This window comes from Ischnura elegans, chromosome 11, assembly GCF_921293095.1.
Source record: "Ischnura elegans chromosome 11, ioIscEleg1.1, whole genome shotgun sequence".
In the NCBI taxonomy this organism is placed as follows: Eukaryota; Metazoa; Arthropoda; class Insecta; order Odonata; family Coenagrionidae; genus Ischnura; species Ischnura elegans.
Window position 1 is genome coordinate 34,602,336 of NC_060256.1, and position 13,601 is coordinate 34,615,936.

The following is a 13,601-nucleotide window of genomic DNA, read 5'->3' on the forward strand; positions in this document are numbered from 1 at the left end:
CATAACCCGGTTAATTCAATCTGATCCATCCCCCGAAGCCAAGTCTTATTTACGCCACTGATATGAGGAGCATATGATACGTGTTCAGAAAATAACGAGAATTCTAGTTTTTTGAAATAAGTATTTAATTATTCGTCTGAATTAATATTTTCGCCTTCGTAATGTTACATATAATTAGCTTGTGCCAGCGCTTCTTCCAATTATCGAAACACTTCTCAAACTCGATCTTTGGAATAACCATTAGCTCTGTCAGCCATTTCATTTAGTGTCATATATGCTGGTAAAACGACGGCCCTCCAAGGTTCTCTTAATTTTTGGAAATAGGAAAAAGTCAGATGGAGCCATGCCTGGTGAATATGAAGGCTGCGGCATCGTTACAGTACTGTCCTTGGATAAATATTCACAAACGAGCAATGAAGTGTTAGTCGAAAATCGCCGACCTCTTAAAAACACGGCTAACCTTAGCGGCTGCCACAGACAAAGAAAGCCATGGATACAGCTGAAGTTTTATCATGCATACTTCAGGGGATAGAGTAATAACATTATAAAAATATCACAATCGGCCTCTCCAAACTCACAGGAAATTTAAGAATTTAGTTCCCGTTACTTTTTGAACTCATATAGTATTTTTAAACTTTCACGAACATGACGTACTATACCTCGCCTCTCGCTAAAACTATTGATGAAAAAATATCGATCAAAATTGATTTTTCGAGCAATCGGTTTTTTGTCGAGATGAAAAGCTCGACTTTTCATGAAAAATCAACTTTTGAACCATTTTCGATCAATCGATTTTTTTTCAAAAGATCGATTATTCGAAAATCGACCGTTATTTTTCGAAAAACATGCAGTTCACACAAATAATGTTTATTTATCATTTGAAAAACATTCAAAATACCCATACGAGCAGTAGAAAATGATCCCAACAAATTCGCATTGGGTACATGCTTGAATATTTAGCTCTAAGAATAAAAAATGGACCACATAAAAGTTTTGGGGATCACCGCTTGCAACCATTCCGTTTCATTAATATTTTTTAGAAAGATTAACTGATCGAGTTGCTTTCATGATGAACGAGGGCGTGCCTTTTGGATTTCACTGGTCTACTAAATACTACTAAATAAACTACAAGATAAAAGTATTTAACATGGGGCGGATGACTTTATCATAGGTCGGCAGTGGCGCTGAGATCAAATGAAATGTTCAAGATAGAAGATGCAAAATCGAGTTTGGATCGAAACTCGATGATTTAGGCTCGATCTCGATCTTTGATCGTTAACACACTATTTTCGATTTTCATCGAAATCGATTTTTCCATCACTAGCTCCAGCCTCCTCAAAGTAATGCGCCGTTCAGATTACGATTGTCTGAGCGATCGTCCTAACGATAGACGGCAGAATGAATGAACGATCGTTGGCTGTGTGAATGCATATCCAGACAGTAGTTCACGTACTCCGTAACGTTGCCACTTTGCGATGGTTAGGCCCTGGGAGACTGGAAGAGGAAGCGACAAGTGAAAGACGAAAATTTCGTGAAGCTCTCTTCGCTCTATTTTTTAATCATGGATTTGTCCTAGCAAGGAAGATTATGGGCGGAAGAAAAATTATTCGTTAAATACAAGTTGAGTACAGTAATATCTTGACCCCGCTTACCTCAACCGCTTTGCTATCTGTCAATTTCTCTTTCACTTTAGATGTCAGCACTAGAGGGCAGCACAGGCTTTTTACCATCGTTGTGTGAATGCATGATAGGTCCAACGATTGCTGGAACAATCTTAATCTGAACTAGGCATAAGTACCGGATCCTAAAAAGTCGGTATGTGCGCAAGGATGTGGGGAATTTGGAAAACCTTGGAGAGCCCTTTTCTGGTGGGCGGGAGGCGCGAGAGGGGAGGTGGGCGGAGGAGGAGGGGGGAAGGGGCGCGGGAGGGGCGGAGGTCAGACCGGACAATGGTGGTGGGAGCGCACATACGCATATCTCACTCTCGCCGTTTTTCTTCTCTTGTGTCTGCCGGAGAGGAAACAAGAGGGAGCGCAGAGCGGTGACCTAGTGGTGGCGCTAGGCATGGACTTGCTACTCGCTACTTGTTGCTAAAATTGAGTTGATTTTAGAACGTAGGTTTCCGCGGCGATGGTTTGACCTCTGCATTTCTTCCGGGTTTCCTTCCGCGTCAGCTTGTTAGTAGACAACAGTTTCGCTGGCTATCCTGCCAGCGTCTTCAGGTCGAAGGTATCGGCTGTCGGTTTCTGCCTCGCTTATATACCGTAGGCTGGATGGGAGCTGCACTGTGATTGGCTGTTTGACTGGTCGCTTCTATCTGATTGGCTCTCTCTTGGATTACTCTTTTCCACGCGCTGTGAAGGAAGTATCCATCTTCTCTATTGAAATTCAATGGTGTTTTTTGAATTTCTATTGCTTCCCTGATTTGCCTTGGGAAGTATCGGGACTCCTTAGCTAAAAGTTTCTTTTCTTCAAATTTTATGTCGTGGCCAGGTTCTGACCATGCATGTTCGGCGATGGCTGAGAGCTGAAATTGTTTGTTTTTGGTCGCCCTTTGATGTTCTTTGATCCTCACATGCATGGAGCGGCAAGTTTCCCCTATGTAGGATTTCCCGCAGGAGCAAGGCACCTTGTAGGGACCTTGACGTGCACCTTGTGTCACAGTGCAGCTCCCATCCAGCCTACGGTATATAAGCGAGGCAGAAACCGACAGCCGATACCTTCGACCTGAAGACGCTGGCAGGATAGCCAGCGAAACTTGAGTTGATTTGTTCAGTAGCGTAACTAGGGATAGGCTCTGGGAGGGGATGGGATGGTCTGGGGTGGCAACCCCCACCCCCAGACAACGGGATCAGCGAAAATGAAAAAAAATGACATGCCTGGAAATACATTTTACATAATATTGGCACTAAAGATTTAACTTTAAGCACGTGCAGTTATTACATGACAAAACTAGATAATAGTTTTAAATAATTTTTAAATTTATCTGAGGCTTTTGGGGGGGGGGGAATCTATCACCTTATCCCCCCCCCCATTGTTACGCCACTGGATTTGTTCAATATCTGCCCTGAAACTTTGCCTGGAGTTCATATTTTTATTCACCATTTAATTTTTTTTATCCCTAGATGCCCGAGCGATCATCCTAACGATAGTTGGTCGAACTAGCTGCGTGAATGTATGTGGCACTTTACGACGATGAGGCGCTGGGAGACCCGAAGAGGAAGCGACAAGAGAAAGCCGAAAAGTCCTCCTCCATGATTTTCAGAGAAATTGACAATCGCTCGGACGAAAATCGCTGAAACAAATAACAACGACATTGCGCCCTCAAGAGATTTCACGCTTCAGAAAAAAATGTCGAAAAATTAAAATGAAAAGAGACTTCGTTGATTTCCACTGATCTATTTCGTCCGTACGACATGTTTCACTTGATAATGACCTCTATGGTTCGAAACATGTCGTACGGGCGAAATAAATCTGTGGAAATCAACGAAGTCTCCTTTTCATTTTCGACTTTTAACTTGCACATAGTTGAGCCCAATACCGAAGTAATTGATCGAAAAATTAAATTAATAACTGACGAAAAATTAGCCTTTCAACTATGGAGAGTTCATAAAAATAAAATCCGTAGTTTCAAGCACGATAGACTGGAATTTTTTTATATTGAAATAGATAGTGCGAAAATTACACTGAGAAAAAATGATTCGCCTTGACCGGGACTCCAACCCGGAACCCTCGATTTTCGGTCGAATGCTTCAACCAGTTAAGCTACCTAGACATCATTCCCCTTAATGGAAATTTGTGGACTATACCTGACAAGATGATGTAGACTTCTGAGCATATTATGCGCCTAGCCGTCTTCGGCTTCGTGCGCACTGCGCCACAGCTGGAGAGCTAAGCCCGAACTTTGAACATTTACGGCCAGTTTTATAATGTCTGGTTGAAAATTTGCGGAGCATGAAAACTGGAGTAAACTAATCCTTGCGTTTGAGATAACGAGTAAAACATTACGTTATTCTGAACTACTTTCACTTACTGTAAAGACCGTTTTACACGGTACACGGAATTGCGCGATCTGACGTACGTGCGAAGGCGCAATCAAAATTGCGTCGTGTAAAGCGTTGCATTGCTATAACACATGCGGGAATGCGTGGTTGCGAGACGGCAAAATAGCCCCTGTTGTAATTTCGTTCATGCATTCGCGCAATTCCACGCCATTTTAGAAATGAATGCAGCTCTAATCTGCGCAATTCCGTGCCCCGTGTAAAACGGCCTTAACTTGCTAACATTCTCCAGCCAAGGCTTAGGTTGTAGCATATTCTTCACGCTCCACACTCACCAGACATTTTAAAACCAAATATAAGGCCTGTTTACACGGTGCATTAACCCGTGCGAGTTAATGTCTGAATGTATGAACGCAAGAATGAACACGAAAATGCACAGTGAAGCCACCCAACTTGTGCGAATGCATGAATGGAAAATAGAACCTGTTCTAATTTAGTTCATGCATTCGTGCATGTTCCGTTCCGGTCCACAAAAATCATTCACGCAAACATTACATGTACACACAAATTTAACTCGTACGTGTTAATGCATCGTGTAAACAGGCCTTTAGAGGTTTTCGCTCTTGACTAATTTAAGTTTACTGGGAATCGGTATACTTAATTTTAAATTAATGCTGGCAATTTCCCACGAGTTTAAAATGTATGGTATATTGATGTAGTAACATTGAAACGTAGGTCGTAATAAATTGTATGATCGAGGAAAATTACAAGTATTTATTTCATTATGAAAAATTCCACTCCAACACGCTTGACTTTTCGGATTTTATTGGTTAAAAAGAACTTGGGTTTACACACAGGACGTAAGTTTCGATATTACTCATCATCTTCGAGGTACAAAAGGTGTGTAGCAGTGGCTCAGCGAGGGGGTTTTGGGGAATAAACCCCCCCCCAGAACTCAGAGAAATTGTTAAGTTTAATCCATTTCACTTTATTTTCACACATTTCCAGTTTAATCCAAGTTTAATTGGATTAATATTACTTATAGAATAATGTAAATATTAATAAAATATCCCTCAGAAGTCCGCAAAACTCACCATTTTGAAACATTTATATGAAAATTTTTCTAGGGGAGGTCCCCCCGCACCTTCCGTTTACCCTGGCAGATATTCCACACCCTCAGACACCCCAGTGTTTTACACCCGAAACCCCCCCCCCCTTGCCTTAATTCCTAGCTGCGCCCCTGGTGTGTACTGCATTCAATTTATACAGTTCTTATAACTGGAGTTGGGGAAAGTGAGGGGAGGGGGAGAGATGGGAAAACCTGAAGAAGAAAGTGAACGGAACAGTGAGGAATATAAAAGAGGGGAATATGATGCCTAGAAAAACCGGAGTACGAGGTGGTGGGGGTCAGAAAGGAAGTACGCACGGAAAATGCAATTTTTTTGGTGTGGTAACATTGAAACCTAGGTCGTAATGAATTTTATAATCGTGGAAAATTACAATTACTTATTTTAATAAGTTCATAAAAATATCGTGTACTGGCCGCTATCTATTCCTTCTCTGACGTAAAACAGCAAACTACTTGTTGCACGCACTGCATCAAAATTGAGTAGAATTGCTCCGTAATAGTATCGATACTTCGTCTGGAGCTTATATTTGTTCTGCCCATTTAATGTTTCATTTAACGAGATTTATTCTTCCACTATTCTCGGTGAATTGACAAAATACAGATAAAAATCACTGAAACAAGAGACAACGACATTATGCTCTCCAGAAATTCCACGTTTCCCAATTGACCAGTCCGTACGCTAACTTTACTGTTAATTTATACAGATATGCGATCATTTTTATTTCTTTGAGAGCTGCCCTTCATCTCAGGGACATAGCAATCTCGCGCTGCGTGCTACCCACGGTTAATTTGTCGCGAATGTTTCTACGTAACCGGCCTTAATGCGTATGTTAATGCAAGATGAAAGACCACTCTGCTTGAGGATCATTGATAAGAGGGATTGCTACGCATGCTCTGAGTTTGAGTATAAAATCGTTTTTATCTTCCTACCGACAACTTAGTTGGTCACATTATGAGACATGATGGCCTGAAGAATACAATCGTTTAAACCTATAAAGACCGAACTGACTTAACCACTTATTTTAATTGTTTTTTTTTTGCATTCCTTTTTTTGATTTTACAACTAATTAAGATATATTATGAGATAAAACACGAAAAAAATTCAATGCGTTTTCAAGTACGTTCCCAAATGGGAAAACGCCAAAAATTTTCCTAGTGCTTGAAAAATAAATATACACTTGAGCAAAAAACTAAGTTAAACATTTTAATATATATTGGGTGGTAAATTATCCTTTGAATAAATGGGCATTTGCTACTGGAAAGCAAGTGTCGGGAAAAATATCGAATAAACCGCATACTCACTACAAAGGTGATGAAAAGAACCAATTTTGAAAAGGTATAATTAACGACCAATGTATACACAAGTCATGCAATTCACTTTAAAAAATACTTCTATGCTTTATTTAAATAACAAAATGTATAAAAGTAATCACAGATAATAAATATAATTTTCATGAATTTTTATAAATATGCTCTCAAATGGGAACATTGGATTGTGAACGATTAAGGGAGATCGAGTTGGTGTGGTGCCTAGAGTGTTAGCTTCCCACCCGGGGGGCTCGGGTTCAAATCCCGGCAGTGGCAGAGAATTTTCAAACTACCCGATCCCTGCTTGAGTCTTTGTGTGGAGGATATTTCAAGCGCAAAACTCCGTCCGTCGGATGGGACGTAAAGCCTTGGTCCCCTTGGCGCCTTTCGTTAAGAGCAGGCTAATGCCGACGCCGGGTTTCTCTCCACCCTTCCTTACCTACCCTTCCCTCATGGCGCAAATGACCTCATCTGTCGGTCGCCTCGTCCAAATACCATACCATGTGAACGGTTAATAAGGGCAAGGGACGGCCCCGAATTAGTCCCACAGGACAGGTTATAAAGGATGTAAAAGAGAAGAAATACGTAGCTATAAAAAGGTTAGCGGATAGGAGAGAGGAATGGAGAGCTGCGTCAATTCAATCTTAGGACTGTTGACTAATGATGATGATGATGTTGAGAATTAATCTCTGAAGTCATTTCAATGTATAAAATATGGCACTAACACTTATGTTTCTCGTTGTGGTTGCCTCATTCCCTCGTCTTCCTTTCCTTCAGCGGAGTGCGCGTGTCAACGCGTATGCGCGCGCAGACACCCCTCCGCGGAGGAAGGGGGAAGGCCCTTCATCTCCGCGGAGGGATTCGAACCTAGGACCCTGATCGCGACTATTCAAAAGATAACAAAATACGCATGCTATTTACAACCGTACATTCGTCAGCATTGTTTACTCCTAAAATCTAAATATTGGTATCCTTATCGAGACTCCTTTCGAGGTAAAAATACTCCCCCCCCCCCCCCCAACAGACAAACTCTTTCAAGGTGTCTGGTATGTTATCATTTATGTTTATGAGGAAATGCATTATTTTTTACAGGCCAGGAAATCGGTGGATCCTATTAAGTTACCTCTTGAATTATATTTACGTTAGAATTCAGTTGCACCTTTTCTGCATGGCAATTTTTCTTTGCGCTTGGAAATGTAATTGAAAAATAATCACCATGTGCGCCACAAGACGGTGACACGCGCTTTTTAAATTTCAAGTGTTTCGTGGAAAAGTACAGCATAAATCCGCATAAATTATTTTCCGTTACAGATGTGATGAACAAGAGCAGAGTGAAGGCTCAATTCGTAAAGTGTGTTGTCTCCTTAAGATGGGTTAGAACTTTGAAGCTGACTGCTATAGCAATCGACTATTATGAACTATTACGCTCGAGTCGTAAGTGTATACAGTGACTTCGAAGCAACGCGAAGATGGTATGAATCGCTTGGTATGGTCGCTCTTGATTCGATATATTAACGAATTTGAAGAAGTTCGACTTTGAACACAGCTGTAGTCGACGTTTATGGATATATTACCAGGTGCAACAATTATTAAATAAAAAGAAAGCAACCACCACTTGACATTTCTCAATTTCTTCTTACAGGAGAGTCATATGTTAAGTATGTTTTCCGACAAATATATTTCTATCTCGCTTCCTTTATTACATTTTTCCACGTCGGCCTTCATGAAACCTAGTGGTGGTATTTGGAGGGTGGGACCGACAACTGAGGCCATTTGCGCCATGAGCGAAATTTTGGAAGGAAACCCGGTGTCGCCATTAGCCTGCTCTTAACGAAAGCCGCCGAGGGGACCACGGCTCCACGTCCCACCCAACGGACGGAATGTTGCGCTTGACATGTCCTCCGCACAGCATTGAAGCAGGGATCGGGCAGTCTCTGAAAATTCTCTGCCACCGCCGGGATTTGAACCCGATCCCACGGGGTGGGAAGGCAACACTATAAGCACCACATCAACTCGATCCTCTCAAGAATCCTATCAAGGCTAGATCCAGGATTTTTTTTCTGGGGGGGAGGGGGAGTTCAAGGTTCTGAGAGGCAAACGATTTTCTCATATTTGAAATTAAAAACAACACAGAAATTAGTGTAAGAAATATTCTATTTATTTTAATATGAAAGTTATGAATATGAAATTAAACGATTGAGGCTCCGTAATACACAAAACAAAACGAACATAATGATAACCGTATTAAAAATCTTGTGCATTAATTAATCCTCTGGGGGGGGGGGGTGCCCCTGCCCCCGTGCCCCGCCCCCCATAAATCCTATCGTCACTTGTGGGAATGTCTGTGCTGATAACGGGAGCGAGATATCGTTTTTTTATCCACAATACTAGCTCTCAATTTGGACATATTAACCCAGCCTTATTCTCCGACGCGGCAACTCTTCTGCGGGCCACACGGCAAGTGTCAAGAGCGCCCGCCCCCTATCTCTTACTGCTTCCTCGCAGTCTCCTAGCTACTCATCTCCGACTCCTTCGTCAATGAAGAAAGCACCATTACGCGGTGAAGATTATCGTCGTGTGGATATTATTCTACCGTTGTAATTAAGCACATTGAAATAAATATATATGTAATTTTCCACGATTATATAGATAGTACACACACGATATATATGTATATCGTATGCTTACAATATACACATTTAAAATATATACATATTGTATACATACGATATATCGTAAACATACGTAATACATTTCAATATTGAAAAATTCCTCTTCATATCGCTTGAATATTCCGATTTTATTAATTATAATTGAACACAATTGCGTATTATGATCTAATAAAATAATTTCAAGCAAAACAATACGCACTTCTACGTTTTGTCATCACCGAAGTTGCGAGCTTTGAAAGATAAAGCGCTAGAATCACACGCTCATTTTACAGCGCAAATTCTGTGATAGCGGCAAAGATTGGGGTCACTAATTGTTTTTCCATCATTTACTTGACTATCGCGCTGTCCGTCCAAGGACACGTGCGTAATAATTTTCCTGATGCTAATCAGAGCATGGCAGAAAATACGTATTGCTTTTAATGAAGACTGCTTGGGTGCTCCACCGACGTTTCGGGCTGCGAGTCATACTCCATGCTCAGAGCTGAAGCCCTGTCATTCAACCCTGAGGATGGATTACGACTCGTAACCCGAAACGTTGGAGGCCATGGAGGAGATTAACAGGTGGAGCACCCGAAAAGCTTTCACTACCAGCATACACCGAGAAAGCATCTGGTATTTTTTCACGTATTGCTTTGCCACCTGTACATAAACATAATAAGCACTTCGCATCTCAGTCCTGGGAATGATGAGTCCATCAAAACACCTATGAAAATGTAATATGCATTACGATACAAGATTCAGGTACAGTAAATATGCGTAACATTTTTATGATCTTGTGGTGTGAATGTGGCGATCCTTTTACATGCTAAATGGTGGCGATTGATCACCCCCTGCCATACACCCTAGAGGCGGCTCGCAGGATATTTTGGAGTCGTACAGGTTATTTTCCGTGTCATTGACTAGCGGGATCCAAATGACCCCTGAGCTCGTGCGCGAAGAATAATGGAATGATTTAGGCTCCCGTGAACAGCGATTGGGGGAACAGGTTGTCGCACCGCAGTCGACGGCAGAGAATCCTCTCGTCATCGAATGCTCGGCGATTCGTGCGCCAGCGAGACCCTCCTCACTCACCGCGAGCTCGGCCTCCCTCGGCGCCAACAGGAACAGGGCCAGGAGCAGCGCGGCGGTCGGTGGGGTGGAGGCCCTCATGGTGTTGGTCGGGCCGAGAGGGAAACCCGGCGACCCTCCGTCCCCCTCGCCTTTCTCGCGATGTCTCGAAGCAGCAGCGGCGGAAGACGCGACTCGCAGGAACGTGCCTCTCTGCAGTCCGTCGACACTCTCTGGGCCCGAGTGGGGCGTCCGCCGCCTCCCGCCTCCGCCCCAAGCCCAGAGCGAGTCTCTAACGCCCTCCCCTCCAACCCCCGTGAAGGGGTTCCTTCTTTCTCTCGCGCTCTTACTCGTGCTCTCCGCCGCCTGGAAGACACGCGCTGGACGGAAAGGGAAGGAAACTGGTGGGCCGCTTGCCCCTCGTGCTCGGAGCAGAGATCTTTTCCGTGGGGGTGGGAGTGGGGAGGCGGACGAGCCTAGGATCGTTCCCCTCCGGCTGCAGCCAGCCTCCACCAGGGGCTTGCGCTCAGTGGCCGCACGGACGGCTGGCACACACAGCGAGAGAGAGGCATTGCACCGCGGGCCCCGTCCTCCCTCCAGCCACAGCGACACAGGAGGAGGAGCCCTTCAGGCCCGCCGAGGGCCGCGTCTTCGACCACCCAACGGCCCCACCGCCGCCACACACATGGATTCTACGACCAAGTGGTGAGTCCACGTTGTCCTCTCCCGTCTTCAGATCGGGCCCTTCACCATGCCATTGTCCTCGTGTGTTTTTTAACGCTCATTTATTCCGATGAGGTGGACCTAACACCGGCCTCCTCTCCGTGAGACTTCGGTCCATTTCAAATGATTTAGTGGCTAAGAATCTATTCCTCTCTTTGAAATTTATTTGGAGGTGGCGACCTACAGCTAAGATTTCTTGGCGGCCCAGAATGAGACTTTTCTCGCCAGACATTGTCGACTCTCGCTTTCTGGTTGACAACGATAATTACCACTGTCACCATTTGGCAGATTCTGCAAATCCCCCCCTGTGTGCGATGGACTAGGGGGGTCATTTTCACGCTCATTTCTTCCGGGGAGTTGGACCTCAGACTCGCCCTAACAGTGGCCTTCTCTGAGTGAGACTTCAATCTATTTCAAATCATTTGGCTTCTTAGAATGCGCCCTCTCATGGTATGGTATTTGGAGGTGGAGATCTGTAACTTAGGTTGTTGTGAAAATTCTAGGGAAGGTCGGGTGGAGAGAAACCCGGCGTCGGCATTAGCCTGTAATTCACTAAAGGCGCCAATGGGACCACGGTGAACGTCCCATCCGACGTGCGGAGTGTTGCGCATGAAGTATCTTCAACACAACATTAAAGCAGGGATCGGGCAGTGTCAATAACTTCTCTGCCACCGCCGGGATGTGATTCCGCACCCACAGGGTCTGATCGGTCTCTCTTTGTCTCTCGCCGGCAAAATAATTGCTTTCGCTCACCAGGGGAGATTTGTAGAATCTGCCAAGTGATGACGATTTTAATTATTGTTGTCAACCATAAGTATCCTCTCCTGAGCGATAGTCGACGATATCTTCCGGGAGAAGTCGAAAAGCCATTTTAAAGGGTCTCTAGCCCCAACCGTGCTCCTGGGATGCTGCTGTGACGCGTGTTTTCTGTGCGGCCGATCCTTGCGTGACCTCCGGCACGGCGGGTCACACCCTTGCTAGGATTGGCCTCCCGATCGGTAAAATCCACCGGGTGTGTGGCTTTTCCAATCTACAGAGGAATCGACGATGTTCCGTCTGCTTTCGTGTGTGAGAGTCGCTCTATTGTTAATGCGATCAGCCTTTGACCTATCTTTTTACCACTCGTCACACCCTTTCCTCAATTGAAAGTTAGGCTTTCTCTGCGTCTACGTCTCTTCGAAAATATTACAAGGGAATTCGTTATACTCGGACGCCAATTTCCAGTTTAAAACATGTGGGTATTACGCGTCGGCGGTCAGTGAAACCGTGGGTAGCGTCATTTGCATGTTGCGTCTGGCGACAGAATTCATCGCAAGATTGCCAATTGCAATGCACCTACACTCTGGCCAAATGCACGAATAGTTTACTCGCAAAAGGTTTTTCACCTTGCCGGTGCTCGGGTGAAATTGGTGGATCTGTTTCTTTGCGCCGTTTCAATTACCTCAAAATTACGTGGTTAATCAATTATTTATGCTAATTTAAGTTAAAAGCTTTTGAACGCAGTTTTTCCGTGGTAACGATATTAGCCACGGTTTATCTGACGGTCGTATATCGTAGTCTCACTCTAACTAATTTTTTGTCTAGGGTTCAACTAGTAGCTAGTGGCTCTGGGGAGAATCCTTAAACTAGAATAAAGTAGTCTAATTTGTGTTAATTTGCCATCCCTGGCTCAAAAGGTAAATTAAAATTAAAGCTTTGAACAAGCGATTGCCACAGTTGGTAGGCTCGGTTGCGAATGTGAATCTAAACCAGACACCACGATGACTGACGTGTTACTTATTCGATTATCACTGATCAGATAGTATATATCAGGCTCTTCTGTGTAAATGTTTGCGGGACGATTTCAAGCAGTAAAAGTTTAGCATCGGCTTCGAACACTTGAAATACGGCTCATTCACATTCAAATTTTATCACCATACGTGAGGCTCTCGGAAAACAAAACTCCGTGCTCTTTGAAGATAAAACGAAGTGATTGTTCGAGCCTCGCTCTTTGTTAGCCGGTTGGCGTATGGTGTAAAAACTGAGGAACGTATTGCGGAGTATATTGTGTATGAATTTGATGGTCCTTTCTATTCTTGTCTAGTGAATTGAATAGCCGATCCCTAGTATTTATTAATAACCCAAACACGTCCCTGATTATCGGCGGCATTTTCTAAACTCTTTCTTTACAATTTAATGGGTTTAGTCCAAGAGGGTATTGCATGTTATATCATATAGCTATATATGTTATTTTCAGGAATATTGCAAAATTTGCTCTTCTAATCGTACTTCATCTATACTATAAAATCACGGATAATAGCCATTTCGTGATATATTTCCTGGAAATTAATTTGAAAATCGACATTTTTATATATGGATTCAAATGGTGACACTTGTCTTTGTTCAGCCGTAGGAAAAATGCTGATTAATGTTATAATATATATGACATGCTCTGGCATGATGTTCGTTTTACCTTAATGATCACGATAAACGTAACCTAGGAAACTTAGCAGATGATTAAAAAAAATAAGATAGAAACAGACGCATTAATTTTCAACACTTATTTATTTAATCAACCAGTTTCAACGTATGCACTTAATTTTCAAGGATGGAACATTAGTAAGGATGTTTTTTCCTTAGTGCGATGAATTTAGACAAATTAAACTCAACCGAAATCAATCTGACTTTTTGAATCATTGATTTATGAATGCCGTGATTGCGGTAAAACCACGTTAGCCAAAC

At 43.2% G+C, this 13,601-nt stretch overlaps 2 protein-coding genes across 2 annotated transcripts in view; one reads left to right on the forward strand and one right to left on the reverse strand.

The window, feature by feature from the left end:
• LOC124168354 (collagen alpha-5(IV) chain-like) overlaps positions 1-10,259 on the reverse strand; it is a 108,894-nt gene extending 98,635 nt beyond the window's left edge. The window contains exon 1 of the mRNA XM_046546551.1: positions 10,182-10,259. Coding sequence (XP_046402507.1) covers positions 10,182-10,259 — 78 coding nt within the window. The remainder of the gene's footprint in view (positions 1-10,181) is intronic.
• The window catches only part of LOC124168353 (collagen alpha-2(IV) chain), a 237,250-nt gene continuing 233,906 nt past the window's right edge, over positions 10,258-13,601 (forward strand). Inside the window, exon 1 of the mRNA XM_046546550.1 lies at positions 10,258-10,862. Within this exon, the coding sequence (XP_046402506.1) occupies positions 10,258-10,862 (605 nt within the window). The remainder of the gene's footprint in view (positions 10,863-13,601) is intronic.